General features: G+C 40.6%; 1 protein-coding gene across 1 annotated transcript in view; it reads right to left on the bottom strand.

The window, feature by feature from the left end:
- LOC134677909 (probable multidrug resistance-associated protein lethal(2)03659) overlaps positions 1-20,326 on the bottom strand; it is a 140,982-nt gene that overhangs the window by 66,472 nt on the left and 54,184 nt on the right. Inside the window, exons 23-31 of the mRNA XM_063536355.1 lie at positions 19,363-19,472; positions 17,087-17,210; positions 15,373-15,482; positions 14,629-14,743; positions 11,765-11,999; positions 10,976-11,162; positions 8,731-8,903; positions 8,086-8,202; positions 1,669-1,762 (exon numbers count right to left, since the gene is read on the bottom strand). Coding sequence (XP_063392425.1) covers positions 1,669-1,762; positions 8,086-8,202; positions 8,731-8,903; positions 10,976-11,162; positions 11,765-11,999; positions 14,629-14,743; positions 15,373-15,482; positions 17,087-17,210; positions 19,363-19,472 — 1,265 coding nt within the window. The remainder of the gene's footprint in view (positions 1-1,668; positions 1,763-8,085; positions 8,203-8,730; positions 8,904-10,975; positions 11,163-11,764; positions 12,000-14,628; positions 14,744-15,372; positions 15,483-17,086; positions 17,211-19,362; positions 19,473-20,326) is intronic.

The following is a 20,326-nucleotide window of genomic DNA, read 5'->3' as shown; positions in this document are numbered from 1 at the left end:
CGCTTGCATGCTGGTTCGAATAGCATTTTAAAATGCAGTTGGCATGGATTAGAATCTTATTATAGCAAGATATTTGACCGTCGATAAGTAATGTCATCGACTAGTAACATTTTCGCTTCGCTTTCCACGTTTCTGTGATGTATTATTTACTAAACAATAATAAAAAGAAATAGATACCTACTTATCTAGTTTCGTAAGCAAAAGAGCGTTGACCCCGACTAAGTAGGTATTATTTTGGAGTAGGTATATTATACCATTTATACCGGGTGTGGCTTGTAATATGAGCAAAAAATTTAACTGTAGGCTGTACTCTTCATACTGATCAACATTTGTTCAGCGACTTTTAAAAATAACTTGTAGTTTGGTTTTTAATACACTTTAAAGTTTATTCTAAGACGCAATGTATTGCGAATTTTGTTATGTTTAAGGCGTGACAAGCGACGTCAATCACAATGATATGGCGTCGCGTCGACATTACGATGTTTAGATTGTCTATGGATCGTATTATTTTTTTAATACATAAATAAATATAATAAATAATAAATATTATTATTTCCATCGTAGGCCACGTCTACGCCTCGGCTAGTCTGTGGCCATGAGTAAACCCATGCATAATAAAAAAAAAAAAAAAATTACAGGACATTTTTAAACAAATTGACTATAAGCCCCACGGTAAGCTCAAGAAGGCTTGTGTTGTGGGTACTCAGACAACGATATATATAATATATAAATACTTAAATACATAGAAAACAACCATGACTCAGGAACAAATATCTGTATCATAATACAAATAAATGCCCTTACCAGGATTCGAACCCGGGACCATCCGCTTCATAGGCAGGGTCACTACCCACTAGGCCAGACCGGTCGTCAATTGTTGGAATGACACTGACATCACGTTTGTTTACATGATAAGACACACAAGGATGAATAGGAACCGTGCGTGGAGGGTCTGCCATCTTGTGGCCTGAATCGGAAACATATGTGGACATGTAATTGCCAAAGCAAGTGCTACCATCTACCGTTCTCGTGGGTACGTTTCCTTGTGCATAGTAAGTTCTGCCATCTTGTGGGCTACATCGGAAGCATAAACGACACATTTACGCTCGCGCCAAAAATCTGACGGCTCCTATGCTGCCCCCTATAGTTCATGCCCCCTATATAACAGTGGCGGCGCGTCAAACATATCCATAGGCAAGCCCTAATTGGCTTACATTACATAATTAATTCCTTTACAACTCTGCTCAAACTTCAAAAAACAGGCAAGCCGGTAGAAATCGGCCTTTATGGACGCTCCTTGTTATACCGGGTGTGGCTTGTAATATGAGCAATAAATTAAACTGTAGGCTGTACTCCTCAAACTGACCAACATATGTTCAGCAACTTTTAAAAATAACTCATGGTTTGATTTTTATTACACTTTAAAGTTTATTCTAAGACGCAATGTATTGCAAATTTTGTTATGTTAAAAGCGTGACAAGTAACGTCAAACACACTGATGTCAGCGTACATTGAAGGCAATATTTATTTTGAATGAAAAAGAGGAAGTCTAAAGGATTCATAATTTTTAAAAGTCGCTGAACAAATGTTGGTCAGTTTGAGGAGTACAGCCTTTAGTTTAATTTATTGCTCCTGTTACGGGAAGCACCCTGTATACACTATAGTTACCTGGCTCTTGGACAGCAGCGTGGAGCGGCGCGGCGCGTCGCGGCCCTGCTGGGTCAGCAGCTCGAACGGGTGCCCGGACTCCACCACGCGCCCTCTGCAATATCATCACTTTACGTAAAGTTCAGCCGTGAAACAGTAAAATAGTTATTTACGATACAAGTGCGGAAAAGAGGAAATTAGATACGAGTGGTGATAAAATAAATCACGATTGAAGGGAGTGTTTTAAATCGACACGAGTTGCGAATTACTTATTCGCACGTGTACGTTTTACAGTACATATGACCCTTTAAATTTTTGACATACGCACGAGGGTTAAACAAAATTTGCCCCCGAGTGAAACACAACATTTTTCACCACGCCAACCCGAAGCAAATATTAAATGTAAAATATCAAACAAAATCAAACCAAATCAAATCCAAATTAATCTTATTAAATATTTATCATCCATAATCATCATTTGAAAGTCAATTCTACCAGCAAACATAAGAAAACAACTCAAATTTTGCATTTGATTATTTTGCCTCAAGTGAATAAAATTCAACTTTGTTTTGAAGTGCAAAGTAAGCCTTTCCGAGCTGGTGTGGTGAAAAATATATATTTATAATCTTTTCCAAACTCCATATAATTTTTAACCTAAAAACGCCAAATCCCGCAGAATAGGGAATATTACACAAACCCTGCATAGAGGGCGTCACTAGGCCAATCACATGTCCTACCGTGAAACACGACAGTTGAAAGTTCTGTTTCTACCTCTCTATCACTCTTGCATATTCAATCGATGGAGAGGCAGATAAAGAAATTTAGATTTTAGCGTTACGCGGTAGGCTACATGTAAACAAACCGCCTTGATGCGTCAATGTCATAGTGAAAACTTGTCAAAAAATAATTTGGCCAAGTCCGAGATAGCTCGAGCATAGCACAAAATAGATAAGTACAGAAATCAACCTACATACAAAGCGCGCTCGAGCAACGCACACATAGACACTGCTCACGGACACGATATCTCGGACCAGTTGGGACCAGTGCGAGCGCGAGTGCCATCCGCTTGAGACATGCGTCTGTGAACTTTTTTGTGCAATAATGGAGAAACAAAACAAAAAGTTATTATAACGTACAGTGGACGGTTGTTTAAATTCAACATTAAACGGTGAATTGTCGTTTTTTAAGCTACCAATGGTTTCAGAGAGAATGCGTATGCGAATTTATTACATTGTACATGAGAATGCGAATTTATTACACTTAAAAATATAATAATCGTGTATTTCGCCAATCTCGGAATCATCGCAAGATATTTTCTGTGGCAAATTTGTAATATAACAATGACATTAAAATTAAAATACCTATTTGAGTTATTAATGTTATTATTAATTTATATTTCCATTCTTCCCGTTTCATCCTCAACAATAAATCAAACAACTAAATACTAGATACGATATGATAGATACGAGTGCCACTACCACGATAGTTTTTGTGCATAAGTCATAGTTCGCAACAATCGCAACCCTAGAGCGACCGCCGAGCGTAGGTATGAAAAGTAAAGTACATACATGTGATTGACTTCTGTACTTATCTATTTTGTGGCTCGAGGCATTTAGTGTTCCGTACGGCTACCATCAGTTTGGCATTGACATAAACGATATCGTGAACGTAATTTACTTCCTATAGGTCTCTTTCGCACTAATATGTCAGTACGAGCGAGATGCATAGAAAGTAAATTACGTTCACGCCCACGGTAGCGTTTATGTCAATGCCAAACTGATGGTAGCCGTACCGCTCGCATCGTTACATTTTACAGAGGTTGTTTGCCTGTTTTTAGGATACCGTATTCAACTACACACACAGAACAATAGTACAAAGTGTCTAAGTGCGAAGGCCGAAGGCCGAGCTTTAGCAAAATGTCATCGCTTTAGCACAGAGCAATAGTACAAGTGTCTAAATGTGAAGGCCAAAGGCCGACCTCCGCGTAGCCCGAAGGCCCGAAGCCTCCAGGATGTCAGTGCTTTAACACAGAACAATAGTACAAGTGTCTAAATGCGAAAGCCGAAGGCCGAGCTTCGCGTAGGGCCGAAGGCCCGAAGCGTCCAGGATGTTAGTACTTAAACACAGAACAATAGTATAAGTATCTAAATGCGAAGGCCGAAGGCCGAGCTCCGCGTAGGGCCGAAGGCCCGAAGCGTCCAGGCTGTCAGTTCTGTGTTTAACCACTGACATCTTGCAGGCTTCGGGCCTTCGGCCCTATGCGGAGCTCGGCCTCCGGCCTTCGCATTTAGACACTTGTATTAATTACCTGTGTTTAGAACTGACCTCCTGGATGCTTCGGGCTTTCGGCCCAATGCGACTTCAGCCTTTGGATCTTGCGACTTAGACATTTGTACTTAAAAATACTTGGAAAAGTTACGAGAGGCGCGCGTCTGTCGGACGCTTCGGATCTTCGAATCGCTCCTTCGGCCTTTGCATTTAGTTAGATTCTTGTACTATTGCTTTGTGTTTGAATACCGAAGTCGAGCATCTCGCGAATGCTTGATGTATTATAATAATAATTTAGAGTAAGGCCAAGCGCGCACCACGATTTTTTCTCCTGCGATAATTTTGTTGCAGAAATCGAACGTATGTGTTTATATGTTAGTGCGCACATATGCGACAAAAAAATCGCAGCGATTTTAAAATTGTGATTTGTCACATTTTTCCGCGATTGTTCGCGACGCGATTGTCGCAAAGTGAATTGCAGCATGCGGAGTTGTATGGCCCCGCGCGCACTATGATAATAAAATCGCACACCGGCCGGACCTCAGTCGACATTTCGCTCTCCAAACCCCAACATCTCGGCACCTGCATCTCCAATGGAGTCTCAAAATGAGACGCTAGATGTTGACCATTTAATTATGGAAATAGACGGGGATCACCTTTGTGTTTTATAAATGCTCAAAGTCATACAGCAATCGCATATTAAAGACACGTTTCATGACAAGCGACTGGTACGAAATCCATGTTGAGAATGAACAAATCGTCGACTTTTTCATCGCAGTGCGCGCAGTGAATTTTCTGCGATATATTACAGCGCGATTCTAAAATCGTGTCGCAAAAATTAATATCGTGGTGCGCGCTTGGCCTATAATACCTTAAATGTATACTCCTTCAATTTGAATTTAGAACTCATTATTATTTTTTATTTGATTTTGTTTCTAGTTCTATGCCATATATATAGACTTTAATATTATTTAGAACTGCTAAAAAACAAGATCGGCTTACTTTAAATATTTCGTCAATTTTACCTTTGTTTCTAAAAACTGTGATATTTAACTGTCATATACTATTAATGTCTTCCAAAATTATTTTCTTGTAACAGGACTGAGGGGCTACCGCGAAAACCGAAATTCGCAATTTGCGGGGATCTTTCTCTTTTACTCCAATGAAGGCGTAATTAGAGTGACAGAGAAAAATGCTCGCAATTTGCGAACTTCTATATTCGCGGTTATAGCCCTGAATCTTGTTGCTCACCGATCCGTTAAAAAATATACATAAGTACTGAATATAATTAATAGATATTATAATTATACAATTAATACAGAAATGTAATGGTACTATAAGTACATGAGGCCAAAGCTGTTCATAAATATTAAATGACTTTATTATCTCTATACGCCTTACTAACTCTATGTGTCCTATTGTGGAAAAAAAAACACAACGACAGTCAAGAACGGAATTCTTAATTTGAATTTTTCAGATTTTTGAGATGCCTAGTCCGTTGGTTGGAAAGCCCGTTCGAAATTTAAACTTATTTGCAATATAATAAGGTCGTATTTTGTAGATCTCTCTCAGATTCAGATTCAGATTCATATACCAGATTCAATACTTATAGTAGTAAGTACTCATACTTATAGTAGGCTATTGAGAAAAAATTAAATATCCCACAAAAATAAGCAAGCAGAATTAAACTTTGTGTCAAAGATATGTCATAAATTTCAATGCTAAAGTTTTAACTAAGGATGTTTCTCGCCTAATATGAATTGACCAGTGTAAGCATCAGTTAGCTAGCCCTAAGCAACCAAAGGTCAAGCTGCAGTTGAAAAACTAATAAAGATAAAGTTAAGCTGATAATTTTCCCGCCGTCTCCATGCTTCTTTAAGTTGGGTATTGACTGGTCAGCTGCCTGTTAGCTATAGTTTTCGCGAAAATCGCCAGGACAGAGGTGAAAATTTTATATAGTATAGTTTACTAAACAAATTAGTGCTGCACTCTGGCGGCAGAACATCCCAAGTAGCATTGCAAGCTGTATATAAGCTGTATTGAAGTTTATTTGTATACTATAAGCTGTACAGTTAGGCTGTACAAAGGCTGTATAAGCGCTTATACAGCCCCTATAAGTTAAAAAAGGGCCCAAATTATACAGCCTTTCGCGTTATTAGAGCTGTAGAGTAGCTGTATAAGCAATACATAAGCTGCATAATAGCTGCATTACAGCTATATTTCGGTGTAACAGGAAACCTTAACACTACAGATAATCTCTTATAAGTACGATATAAGAATATGAGTTTTAAATGAGTTTTTAAAAATGATTACAAGAGAATAATAATCATTTAGGAAACTAAAATGTCTTAATCTTGTTCATTCGTAATATAGTAATGGCGACAATAAAGTGTTATAGTGGATGGTAAAAGTAAAAGTAAATATTATAGAGGACTTAAGTGGAATATTATACTATTTGTAAGTGCCGATTATTATTTATTGTGAACCTATGTATCTTTTCTGGCAAAATATTCACGCGTCTGCAAAATAACAAAGAGAAACCATAAGGAAAATACAAAAATCGGGAAAGTTAGTTTGTTTTTAAGGTTAGAATATCAAAAAGTTTTATAAATATTAATTCTAAGGCTAAAGTTAATTTATTTTAGCTGATAATCATAACACGATGTTAGTCTGCTTAATATTTGCAAGTATTTCCTTAATTATATTTACAAATACTTTTTTGTTTCATTGTAAAATGGCGACAATCTTTAAACAGCTTACAGGATAGTTGGAGAGCATTATAATCTTAGTAGCTGTGCTGTGTAATAAATGGAGTGTCATTTACAGCTTTTGGAATTAAAACAGCTTTAGAATAGAAGATTTGTATTCATTTGGCTGTATTTCGGTTCTCCGTACATAAGTTATAAGTCTCTTTAGAGATCCGTATAACAAATAAAAAAACCCTTAGGTCCAAATGTATTTGGTCTATTCTTCGTTCCATTTCATAATTTTCTAAATTATTAATCTTGTTCATTACAATTTTTTATTTTCGTGGTCGAAATTTACGAGTGTAAAATTACGCCGAAATAAGCGACTCTGTCAGTAATACAGAAAAAAGCTGTACTATAGCTGCCATTTATTCGTTTAGTTTTATAATACCCTTACAGACAGAAGTTATACAACTACTATTCTTATAGGAGAGTAAAATTACGCCATAAGAAATAGCTTTAAAACGGGGTTGACAGATACATTTGTACAGCTACAAGTGCCAAGTGATACTACAATACAGCCTGTATACAGCTCTTACCATAAAATTCGCTTGTAGTGTTTCACAACACTTAAAGTTTTAAAACGGAGTTGACAGATACTTTTATACAGCTAAAAGTGCCAAGTGTTACTACAATACAGCCTGTATACAGCTTTTACGATAGAATTAGCTTGTAGTGTTTCACAACACTTTTAGTTTTATAGTAGATTTTCTATATTCTGATAAAGCACCCCATGATTCCGCAGAATCCTTTATAATGATTTTATACAGCTTGAGCTGTATAATGTCGGTAAAATACCTTTTATACAGCTTAAATCTTTTCTGACACTCTTATACGTCTCTTAAATCACTCTAAGTTCTAAATTGGCTGGTATATTGATGTTGCCGACACTTCCATGCTACTTGGGATTGCAGTAACACTCCCTATTGTATTGAAATGACAGGTGTCATCGTACCCTTCGAGTTTTAATAGTTATTTGTTTCACTCGGGGGCAAAGTTGTTGTTTAACCGCTCGTGCTAATATTGATACCCGAGCAAGCGAAAGATTCCAAAATTGAACCACGAGCGTAGCGAGTGGTTCGAGAAATGGAATCTTGAGCGTTGCGAGGGTTTCAAAGCACGAGGGTTAAACAAAATTTGCCCCCGAGTGAAACACAAAATTTTTCACCACACCAACCCGAAGAAAATATTAAATGTAAAATATCAAACAAATACAAACCAAATCAAATCCAAATGAATGTTATTAAATATTTATCATCCATAGTCATCATTTAAAAGTCAATTCTACCAGCAAACATAAGAAAACAACTCAAATTTTGCATTTGATTATTTCGCCTCCCATGTGAATAAAATGCAACTTTGCTATTCGTTTTTGAAGTGCAAAGTAAGCCTTTCCGAGCTGGTGTGGTGAAATAACACTTACCGGTCCATCACGATGACTCTGTCGTAGTCCATGACGGTGTTGAGTCTGTGGGCGATGGTCAGCACGGTGGAGTGCGCGAATTTGCTGCGAATTGTGTTCTGGATATGCTTGTCGGTTCTGGAACAAGCAAATTGCATGAAATGTCGGTCGCTTAATGTAAGTATGTACTAACTGTTATTAATGTATAAAATTTTGTCCGACCTCCGGAGAGCTTCGTCACTTTTTCTTCTTCGATGTCTATTTTAGTTTATAAGTTATAAGCTATAAGTCTGTTGAATAAATGAGTTATATTATGTACCCTCCACATCAATCGCGCCCCAATATGAACCAATACTTTTATGATGCGTATTACTTAAGTATATGTTTTATTACATATCTAATTGTGAGTTCCTGTGATTTGATCTATATATCTATTTAAGATTCTATCGTTATTTAGTTAGCTGTTGGATCTCCTTATGTAAATAAATAAATAAAAATATTATATTGAACTCTATTGGCATCTATTAAAGTTCAAATTGAAACTAATATTTTTTTATGAAATACACTAGAGTTCAGCGAGCTAGCGAGCCAACCCGCGCGAGACAAACCAGATGCCTCTGCCTGACAGAGAAGTTGCCTTGACAGTATGTAAATATGTACACTCACTCAGTATCCACATTGGCAGTCGCCTCATCGAGTACCAGCACTCGACAGCGAGCCAACGCGGCCCGCGCGAGGCAAACCAGTTGCCTCTGCCCCGCGGAGAAGTTGCCTCCGCCGTCCCCCACCATCGTCGACAGACCGGCCGGCATGTTGTTTATCATTTCGGTTAGTTCCACCTGGAAAAATGTTAAATGTAATGTTTTTGCCTCGCAATCACAGGAGGAATTCATTTTCAGTTATCTTAATTGGTGTTATTTTTCTCTCCTCCGTATCTTGACAAACAAAACTATATATGCTAAAAGTATAGGGTTACTAGTAAAATCAGTGTCTTTTTTCGAACTGTCAAAACGATTTTGCTACTATGGAATTTATATGAAACACTAGCATGTGACGTCACAATCAAATTACCTACTCTTTATAGTTTTATACGGGTTTAAAATATAAATTGTGTCTAAAAATAACTGCTGTCTGCGTTTCTCTATTAATCTTATGGTGCTTTATTTCTTGCATGGGGATAAATACTTTATTTTAAATACAGTCAAATACACTAATGCGCCTGATAGATTCATGGCATCATTAACATAAAGTTAAACATTGCTCGGAAATTTTGGCTAACCTCTAGCCGCCCAGAGACCTATAAAAATAAAAAGGTCTCCTGTTCCATTCTAATTTGAACTTTGTGTTGACAAAATAAAATTTCATTTTGCTTGGCAGGGTTTGACGTATGGGCGGCTAGAGGCTAGGCAAAATTTCCTAGCAATGTTTAACTTTATGTTATCTCACCCTGAGAGCATTTAATAACTGGAAACGTCATCGCTGTCATTTTCTTTACGAAACAGTCTGCCGATTTTTGAGCGGGAGGGGCCGTCAAATGTATTGCTATTTCTACATGATTTGTACGTAACGTACAAATAGCCATGTCAGTCCATACAAAAATTTTCACAATTGTGCAAGTTTTTCGGCAGAGGGGTAAGCTCTTAAAGGCGACTCCAGTTATTAAATACTCTAAGATCTCACCTCATTTAGCGCGTTGTATATCTCAGCATCAGTATATATGTGCTGCGGGTCGAGGTTGTCCCGTAGCGGTCTCGCGGAGCCCCGACCACTCGCGGAGCCCCGCCTCCTCGGCCGTCACACCGTCTACCGAGATCTACTAGATTCATGATCTCACCTCATGTAACGCGTTGTATATCTCAGCATCAGTATATATGTGCTGCGGGTCGAGGTTGTCCCGTAGCGGTCCGGCGAACAGCGCGGGGCGCTCCTCGGCCGTCACACCGTCCACAGAGATTTACTAGATTCATGATCTCACCTCATGCAACGCGTTGTATATCTCAGCATCAGTATATATGTGCTGCGGGTCGAGGTTGTCCCGTAGCGGTCCGGCGAACAGCGCGGAGCGCTCCTCGGCCGTCACACCGTCCACAGAGATCTACTAGATTCATGATCTCACATCATGCAACGCGTTGTATATCTCAGCATCAGTATATATGTGCTGCGGGTCGAGGTTGTCCCGTAGCGGTCCGGCGAACAGCGCGGGGCGCTCCTCGGCCGTCACGCCGTCCACAGAGATCTACTAGATTCAGGATCTCACCTCATGTAACGCGTTGTATATCTCAGCATCAGTATATATGTGCTGCGGGTCGAGGTTGTCCCGTAGCGGTCCGGCGAACAGCGCGGGGCGCTGCGGGAGCGCCACGAGGCGCCGGCGCCACTCGCGGAGCCCCGCCTCCTCGGCCGTCACACCGTCCACAGAGATCTACTAGATTCATGATCTCACCTCATGTAACGCGTTGTATATCTCGGCATCAGTATATATGTGCTGCGGGTCGAAGTTGTCCCGTAGCGGTCCGGCGAACAGCGCGGGGCGCTGCGGGAGCGCCACGAGGCGCCGGCGCCACTCGCGGAGCCCCGCCTCCTCGGCCGTCACACCGTCCACAGAGATCTACTAGATTCATGATCTCACATCATGCAACGCGTTGTATATCTCAGCATCAGTATATATGTGCTGCGGGTCGAGGTTGTCCCGTAGCGGTCCGGCGAACAGCGCGGGGCGCTCCTCGGCCGTCACGCCGTCCACAGAGATCTACTAGATTCATGATCTCACCTCATGTAACGCGTTGTATATCTCAGCATCAGTATATATGTGCTGCGGGTCGAGATTGTCCCGTAGCGGTCCGGCGAACAGCGCGAGGCACTCCTCGGCCGTCACACCGTCCACAGAGATCTACTAGATTCATGACCTCACCTCATGTAACGCGTTGTATATCTCGGCATCAGCATATATGTGCTGCGGGTCGAGGTTGTCCCGTAGCGGTCCGGCGAACAGCGCGGGGCGCTGCGGGAGCGCCACGAGGCGCCGGCGCCACTCGCGGAGCCCCGCCTCCTCGGCCGTCACACCGTCTACAGAGATCTTGCCTGACGTTTTACCTAACCTGTAATAAATATCATAGTATCAAGTTTCAGTTCTTTATGTACTGTCTTATCAACTTTTTATATCTTAATATTCAGCGCCTGATAGAAATATCATAGCAACAACTACAGTAAAGAAACATTGCTCTAACATTATATTCAGGCGATTGTATATTTATTATTACCTGAACAAAGCTTGTATGAGTGAACTCTTCCCAGCTCCAGTCCTTCCAACAACAGCTACCTTCTCAGCAGGTCTTACAACGAAACTGACCCCCCTTATAGCATACGTGGGAGGTTCTTTCACTTATACTATCTTGTGTACTTGTATACCTTTAATGTTCAGCGACTGACAGCAATATCACAGCAACAACTACAGTAAAACATTGCTTGAACATTTTGTTCAGGCGCTTGTATTTACAGTATTACCACAGAATAAATTATAGTAGGTACAGAAGGTTAACTCTCTAACAAAACGCGTCTATGACGACAGATATGACCCCTAGCTGGCGCAAACGGGAGTAGGCGTCATGTAACTACTAAGGCTAGACGCCAAAATTGGTGTGAGCCGCATGTACTTGTAGCGACGCGACGAAATCACGGAGTGAGCCACGCCTGGTATTACCTGAATAGGGCCTGTATGAGTGAGCTCTTCCCAGCCCCCGTTCTTCCCACGACGGCCACCTTCTCAGCGGGCCTCACAACGAAACTGACCCCCCTTATAGCATACGCGGGAAGTTCTTTCGCCTCAACCACTTTGGGGGCTTCGATATCTTTGTGCCTTTTGTGGGGCTTTTGAAGCTCCTCCTTTTTTGGGGGTTTCTCGTATTCTAGGGATACGTCCTCGAAGGCGATTTCACCTGCAATTTCATTGTAAGTTAATGGGTATTAAAAAAAATGTCTTATGATTAAGTATATGAATGTATCAATTGGTGCAACTTATCTGCTATGTATTTTAGTACAAAAGCAAGTCGATATTGGGTACTACAGCCGCCATCAGATTTATCGGAACGGTCAAAGTGCTCACTAATATGTGAAGACGCCTCTATGGTCAAGGCGAGTTTAGATATTTGTTCCTTAAGCACCTTAGCCGCTCCTATAATTCTGATGACGACTGTACAGTCAACTGTAAAAATATGGGTGTAGACAACTTACTCAAAAATATGTCCCATAGTTCTTAAGGGGTCCCTTTGTTTCCCATAAAGTTTTAAGTCATAATGTAATTGTCTGTCATTTAGGTTAGGTTTGTTTTATGGCAATCCTGAAAAGTTACGCGTTTCTGAGAAAAACCAATTATGACTAACGAAAATTCGGACAAATAATACAATTAATAATATAATAAATAATGCCGCAGGGCAGCTTGTGGCGAGCTGTTGGGGAGTAACGACCCCACGGACCCGAGTGCTCCCGAGAGTCGGTCAGGGTCTCCGTCTCCGGCGTGTCTTCGTCGGTCGGAGTGGACCCCAAGGGGACCCGCAGGACTCTCAGCTCTGGCTTGCCTTCATTGGCCGTCCAGAGAGGAGTCGTTAGAGCTATATGCTCCAGGGGTGGAAGTGAAAGATGCATAAGACGCGAGTTGGCACAGTGGCTGTTAACAGCCACTGGGTAGAAAGCGGCGCACACCTCTCGACACCCCTGAGCCGCTCACACCGATGTTGCTCCTGGTCGTCTTCGCGACGGCAGTTTCAGGGGCCCATCTAGTCAGCGGCGAGTCACCGCCTGCCTCGATGACGGTGTTAACATTGTTATGGCAGGTGTCCGGACCTCTTTTACAATAGCCCAGTCTCATTGTCCACCCAAACATCAATCCATAGACCGGTATACTATTCACTTTTTCTACAATAGTTCCAATGCCTGCTGGGACCGGTTCATGGGTGTCTATTGTTGCGCCTGTGAGCGGGTTCCAGCAGGCGTTCTACATGACATTAAAGCTCTCCAAGGGGCCTCTACGTGTTGGATCTATATCCCCACGCAAGCCTATCAAAAGACCGGGATTTATAGGCCCGTGAAATCCAAAAGGAGACACAAAATAATAAATAATAAATTGGCCCCCAGGGCAGCTTGTGGCGAGCTGAATGGGAAGTGACGTCCCTTGGGTCCCATACCCCCGAGAGTCGGTCAGGCCCCTCTCTCCAGCTTGCCTTCACTGGCCGGCTGGAGTGAACACTGAGCAGGGGCCGCAGGACTCACCTCTGGCTTGCCTTAACCGGCCGTCCAGAGTGGGGTGTCAGAGCTATATGCTCGCAGGGCGGAAGTGAAACATGCCTAAGACGCGAGTTGGCACAGTGGCTGCTTACAGCCACTGGGTAGAAAGCGGTGCACACCTCTCCACGCCCTGAGCCGCTCACGTGATGTTGTCCCCTTGTCGCTCCGTGCGAGCGGCCGTTTTCGGGGACCCATATTGTGAGTTGGCGAGTCACCACCTGGCCCATTTTTTCATGTTTTTTAACATATGAACAGGGCAGGTGCCATAGTCTCCTCCATAGTCCCGGTTACTAGCCCACTAGCAACTCAACGCAATAGCCCGGTTTCTTTTTGTACCTTTTCTTACAATAGTCCTACACTAACCGGGGCTTGTCCTTGGGTGCACTACTATAGCGCAAACAGGGATAATCGTCGGTTGGTGTCACATTATTACATTTAGAGTAAATTGTCTTATTACAAGGGGCCTCTACGTGCTGGCTTCGGCCCCACGTACGCCTTCCAAATGCCCGGGACCCCATGGTCCCGAGAATTTGTAAAAGACAGACATAATAAATAATAAATAAATATTATAGGACATTCTTACACAGATTGACTAAGTCCCACAGTAAGCTCAAGAAGGCTTGTGTTGTGAGTACTCAGACAACGATATATATAATATACAAATACTTAAATACATAGAAAACAACCATGACTCAGGAACAAATATCTGTATCATCATACAAATAAATGCCCTTACTGGGATTCGAACCCAGGACCATCGGCTTCGCAGGCAGGGTCACTACCCACTAGGCCAGACCGGTCGTCAAAATATGACTTGAAAACTATTTGGGAAACAATGGAGACCCAGTGCTTAATTCACTGACATAAGAGTTATGGGATATATTTTTGAGATGATTTGTACACCCATATTTTTACAGTTGACTGATACATTGGCGAATAGAACTATCATTATTGAATGTAGAATATTTAAAAAAAAACGGTCAAGTGCGAGTCGGTCTCGCGTTCCAAGGGTTCCGTACATAAGTTCGACTGCACATTTCTAATAGGTTTTCCTGTCGTCTATAGGTAAAGTACTGTTTTGTGTATTATTGTCAAAATTTTAGGCCCAGTAGTTTCAGAGATAAAGGGGGGGGGGGGAATGGTCGGACAGACATACAGACGCACGAGTGATCCTATAAGGGTTCCGTTAATTTCCTTTTGAGGTACGGAACCCTAAAAACGACCTTTAAAAGTTTAAACGGAACAGAACTTTCTGAACAAAAATGTACAAATTGAAAAGTTTACCTTTCTCTGGCCATTGCTCGAAGTTTAAGGTCGGGTGGTTGGACCTCAGAGCTTTCGTGTCCACCTCCACCGGCTTCTCGGGCTGTAGGTTTGTGTATTCTAACATTCTTTCCACCTGCAAGCGAATAATTCATGATATTACTAGGTCATTACTACCCTAAGGTTGTCTGAAATAAATCTTTAGCGATAAGACCGCCTTTTGACTACCATAGTTTAAGCAATCTTTTCGAGCGATGGTGCCATACCTTTAGTTAGCCTTTTACTCGTGTAGATGGCGACACTTTTTGATATTTAACAAATTTAAGACATATCATCATATCAGTGAAAGAATAAGGATCAAAGTCTCAATCATCTGTCGAAAGATGGCAGTAAATTTACGTTGACTACAAAAATAAAAAACCGGGCAAGTGCGAGTTGGACTCGCGCAAGAACCCCTCTTCCCTATCTCTGAAACTAGGCGAATGTCAAAAAAGTTTATAGGACATTTTTGTCTCTAAATATGATCAGGAATACGCTGTTAAAATTATTCGGTTTCCTCATGTTACACCGTGTAGTATATCTTAGCAAACGTTGTGCTTTGTTTGCGAACAGTTTTCATAATAATTGTGACTCAAAATGTACGAACGAATATTAGGTATTCGGCCGAGAGAGGGGCCGAATATTCGGTATTCGGCCAAATTCACTATACGGGGCATCTCTATTAAATACAGTCAAATACCCTATAAGTTAGTTAAGGGAACTTACGGATGTCATTTGATTCTCCACTTCAGCTGTCTGCCGCATTCCGTACTGACACATACCCACTAACCCTATAACCTGTGTTATGGCCAGCCCGACGTTGCCCCCGATCGTATCTACAAAACAAATAATATATATAGTTATATACTCTGTATCTGTAGCTATTTAAATCAGGGATGTTGCGGACATTCGCATCCGCATCCGCGGAACATCCGCATTATTTTCAACATCCGCATCTGCATCCGCATCCGCATAAAATTGATGCGGAGCATCCGCATGATGCGGATGTCGACCAAGTCGGTAACAGGAACGTATTAGCGGCGGCGCCGGCGGCGTAAGTGCTAGGTAATTTCGTCATTATATATAACGAAATCGTCTAGATCCCGAAAAATAAAACTCACCTATATTCTTGCTCAACTACTAAACGTTTCGTTTTGTTTTAATAAAAAATGCTAAAAATATAATATTTGACGTTTTTTAAGTACAAAAACTTGACATCATCACATCTTGACATCATCCGCGATGTGAGGCTTTAAATATCCGCATCCGCATCCGCGGATGTCAAAAAATCTGCATCCGCAACATCCCTGATTTAAATAAAAGTAAACAAGATCTACCCTCAAATGGCTCCTTTTGCCAGTTGAGGGTAGATGAAAACATTACACGATCAAATAATTTAGGTTAAAGTCAGGACGGGCCTCGAAAAATCAAGACAAAATATGTACTTAAGTATTTATATATTATACAGGTTGGCTAAAAAACAACTGCATCCCCGTTGCCCCCCGTTGTTTTGGTATTATACTGAGCAACTTTTAAAGAGACCAACCCCGAAATGCAAAAAAAAATACCCTTCCATAGAAAATGGACCAGCCAAAATATATGAACCAGCCAAATTTTTTTTCGCGTCCGAGGTTAGTCCCATAGTAAAAGATGCTCAGTATAATCCCAAAACCTCCCTGGCAGCGGGAATGTAGTTATTTTTTTAGCCAACCTTTATACATCGTGTTTTTTTCATTTCCGTTAATTTCAAGGGTGCATTCCTGAGCTTAACACATTCATTACCACTAAGTGCTACGGGTTACGCTCGTAGCGCGTAGCCACGGTTTCGCCGTATGTAGCGCGTAGTCGCTACGAATAGTGTACCCGACAGTCGGGTTCTTAGTGTTGAATGTGTTAAATCAAGTAACTTTCTCAAAGACACCGATATTCTAATTAACTCCATTTCAGAGATAATCTACATTTTATTTTTTTCCTATAAGGCCTCTACAAGCGTGTACACTTGCCTTAGGGCCGGTTTACATATTGATTAGTGTTTAGAATGAGTTCAATACATTTGCTACTAAACTTAAGTACAATCTCGGTCGATCGATGTTCGAAATGACATTGATATGTCACAGATTTCAATTGTTTGCTTGAGTTAAATGTAATGCCCGTGTTACAACAACGCTACATGCTACATATAATTACATTTTAAACCTATTTTTTTTAAATAAAATAGCAAAAAAAATTTTTTTTTTTTAATTAACTATGCCATTTTGTTCTCTTAAACGTACTTAACCATACCTTTAAGTAAACGGAATTCTATAAAAACACGGTGTATATAGTTGTCTGAGTACCCACAACACAAGATTGATTGATTGATTGATTGACAAGCCTTCTTGAGCTTACCGTGGCTTAGTTAATTTGTTTAAAAATGTCCGTATATTATATATTTATTTACCTTCGCTGAAGAGAAAGAAGCTGAAAGTAACGAAGGCGAGGTAGAGACAGCAGACCATGTCCATCCAGAAACCGAAGGCCCTGTTTGTGTTGAGGACCAGGGTCCATGAGGAACTGTGAAGGTCCTGTGGAGAAAGTTGAGATACATATTTTTCATTAATCTCTGAAAGTGGTTCGTTGTTGTTCTATGAAGTGTGCAGAAAGTAATACGTTTCTGCTCTAGGGCATTTTACTTTGATAGTACGTTTTTTTTCTTTTCTGATAATCAGTTAAGAGCCCATCAACGTGCACACTAGCGCCACTGCTAAATAATCGTGATTATTTAAATTTAACGACAGTTATTTAAAAAGGGGGCCACTACGTACCTACTGTATTGTGTATTATGAAACTACACAACGGGACTTAATCGCGTATTTAAGTTTTAAGATTTACCTCCGACGTTTCGAGGACGGCGTTGTCCCCGTTAAATAATCATGAAAGTTTAAATCAGTGTTTTGTATTGTGTATTTCAGTACCCTTTGAACTGGATTATGTATTATATATATTGAATTAAACACATATTTCGCACTGGTTCTTTATTTTTATATAAAATACGTGTTCTGTTCATGGTACAAATCGAATACGAAAAGTCATCTTCTAGATGTATGTCATTTTTAAAATATAGAAAATCAATAAAATAAGGTTTTAATACCGAACACCCTTTGAATACATCAAACTAGTTTTTATGTTGCTGGATTCGTCGAACTAGGAACTCAAAACCAAAACGGCCGTTTTAACTTTGAACGCATAGATTGACGAATCCAGCAACATAAAAACTAGTTTGATGTATTCAAAGGGTACTGAAATACACAATACAGTACGTAGCGGCCCCCTTTTTAGGGTTCCGTACCCAAAGGGTAAAACGGGACCCTATTACTAAGACTTCGCTGTCCGTCCGTCCGTCCGTCTGTCACCAGGCTGTATCTCACGAACCGTGATAGCTAGATAGTTGAAATTTTCACAGATGATGTATTTCAGCAATCGTACGATTTCACAGGACAATAAAATTCGACCCTCGGTCAGAAATTGGAAGACGAAAATATAGAGTTGTCCCTGTACCCAGTAATAAATCAGCTTATGCTAGGAGACAGTATGAGGTACAATCCGCGATCTTATACAATAAAATAAATAGGGAACTAAATATTTACTCGAAAAATGTATACGAATGTAAACAAATAGTTTGTAACTGGTTACACAAACTAGACTACAGTAAGACTGAAAATTTGATTCATAAATAACTAATATTTATAAAGGAGGATCTTAATTCATGTAATTAAGGATAAAACCTCTATCATCTAATAATTTACACTAGCACTGAAATATTTACACTAGCACTGAAATATATATATATATATATAATACCCCAACTACTAAAGTGAGCACACACACACGCACATGCACACGCACACACACACACACAAACACACACACACACATACACATACACACACGCATAGATTGTAACTTAGTTCTATAGTTTTAGTTCTTAAGATACTTAATGTAACATAGTTATACTAATTTTCATATTACAATGTATTACAATGTTCTAATTAGTTACCAATTAACAATATGGAAGAGCGAGGCTTTCTGATACAGGTACACTATACCTACTAGAAGGTCTCGACCCCTTGTATTATGTATTACTTTAGGTTGAATGAAAATAAAAAAAAAAAATTATATTATATTTCTGTTGCCGCTATAACAACAAATACTAAAAACAGAATAAAATAAATATTTAAATGGGGCTCCCATACAACAAACGTGATTTTTGACCAAAGTTAAGCAACGTCGGGAGTGGTCAGTACTTGGATGGGTGACCGTTTTTTTTGCATTTTTTCAGTTTTTTTTTGCATTATGGTACGGAACCCTTCGTGCGCGAGTCCGACTCGCACTTGCCCGGTTTTTAAATATATGTCGTTAAATTTAGATAATCACGATTATTTAGCAGTGGCGCTAGTGTGCACGTTGATGGGCTCTTAAATTATTTTGCAACTTCTCCGTGATAATTCTGGTATCGTCTTGGGTTGTCCCATTCGTTTTTCGTCAAGTTCTTAAATTAGTCCTATTCTGCTTTCGTCACCCATTCTACATTCATCACAATCGTCGGTGGCTTTCAATGTAGAATGCGTGACGAAAGCAGAATAGGACTAATTTAACAACTTGGCGAAAAACGAATAGGACGACCCAAGACGATACCATAATTCTTACGAATATGTATTATAAGATTTTTATAAATACCTGTAACTTGTCGAATTCTCTCGCTAGGGTGACCTGGGTTTCCTTCGTCGATCTGATGGTGGCCAGGCCACCGACGGTGGCCGTCGTGTGGTTCAGCGATTGACTGCGAGCTGAAATAAAACGGTGGCATTAAATTAAAATTAAAAATAGTAGCGCTGGTGGCCTAGCGGTAAGAGCGTGCGACTTGCAATCTGGAGGTCGCGGGTTCAAACCCCGGCTCGTACCAATGAGTTTTTCGGAACTACGAAATATCATTTGATATTTACTAGTCGCTTTTCGGTGAAGGAAAACATTGCGAGGAAACCGGACTAATCCCAATAAGGCCTAGTTTCCCCTCTGGGTCGGAAAGTCAGATAGATAGTGAATACGTCTATTCTTGGGATTAGTTGTCAAGCGGACCCCAGACTCCCATGAGCCGTGGCAAAATGCCGGGATAACGTGAGGAAGAAGATTAACTAAAATCGGACAAGTGCGAGCCGGACTCGCCCACCGAGGGTTCCGTACTTTTTAGTATTTGTTGTTATAGCGGCAACAGAAATACATCATCTGTGAAAATTTCAACTAACTAGCTATCACGGTTCATGAGACATACGGACTAGGCCTAGGGACTAGGCTTGGTGACAGACGGACAGACAGACGAACAGCGGAGTCTTAGTAATAGGGTCCCGTTTTTACCCTTTGGGCACGGAACCCTAAACACTATGGACACGGATTATATAGCGTATAAACAATTTAAAACACATCCCGACGTTTCGAACCTTTAACAGCATTTGTGTTCCATTGACAACGAAATGAACGAACGAAACAAAATGAACGAAATGAACGATATGAATGAAATGGATGTAAAGATGACTCACCGATATCCTCTTGAGCTACCTGCTGGTGCTGAGGAACAGGCTGGATTGATGGACGGTTGGTTGGATAGATGGGCTGATGGATTCATGGACTGATTATTTGATGGATT

The sequence above is a fragment of the Cydia fagiglandana genome, chromosome 27 (genome assembly GCF_963556715.1).
Source record: "Cydia fagiglandana chromosome 27, ilCydFagi1.1, whole genome shotgun sequence".
Classification (NCBI taxonomy): domain Eukaryota; kingdom Metazoa; phylum Arthropoda; class Insecta; order Lepidoptera; family Tortricidae; genus Cydia; species Cydia fagiglandana.
The sequence above is the reverse complement of the archived record's forward strand: the minus strand, read 5'-3'. Positions and strand labels throughout refer to the sequence as shown.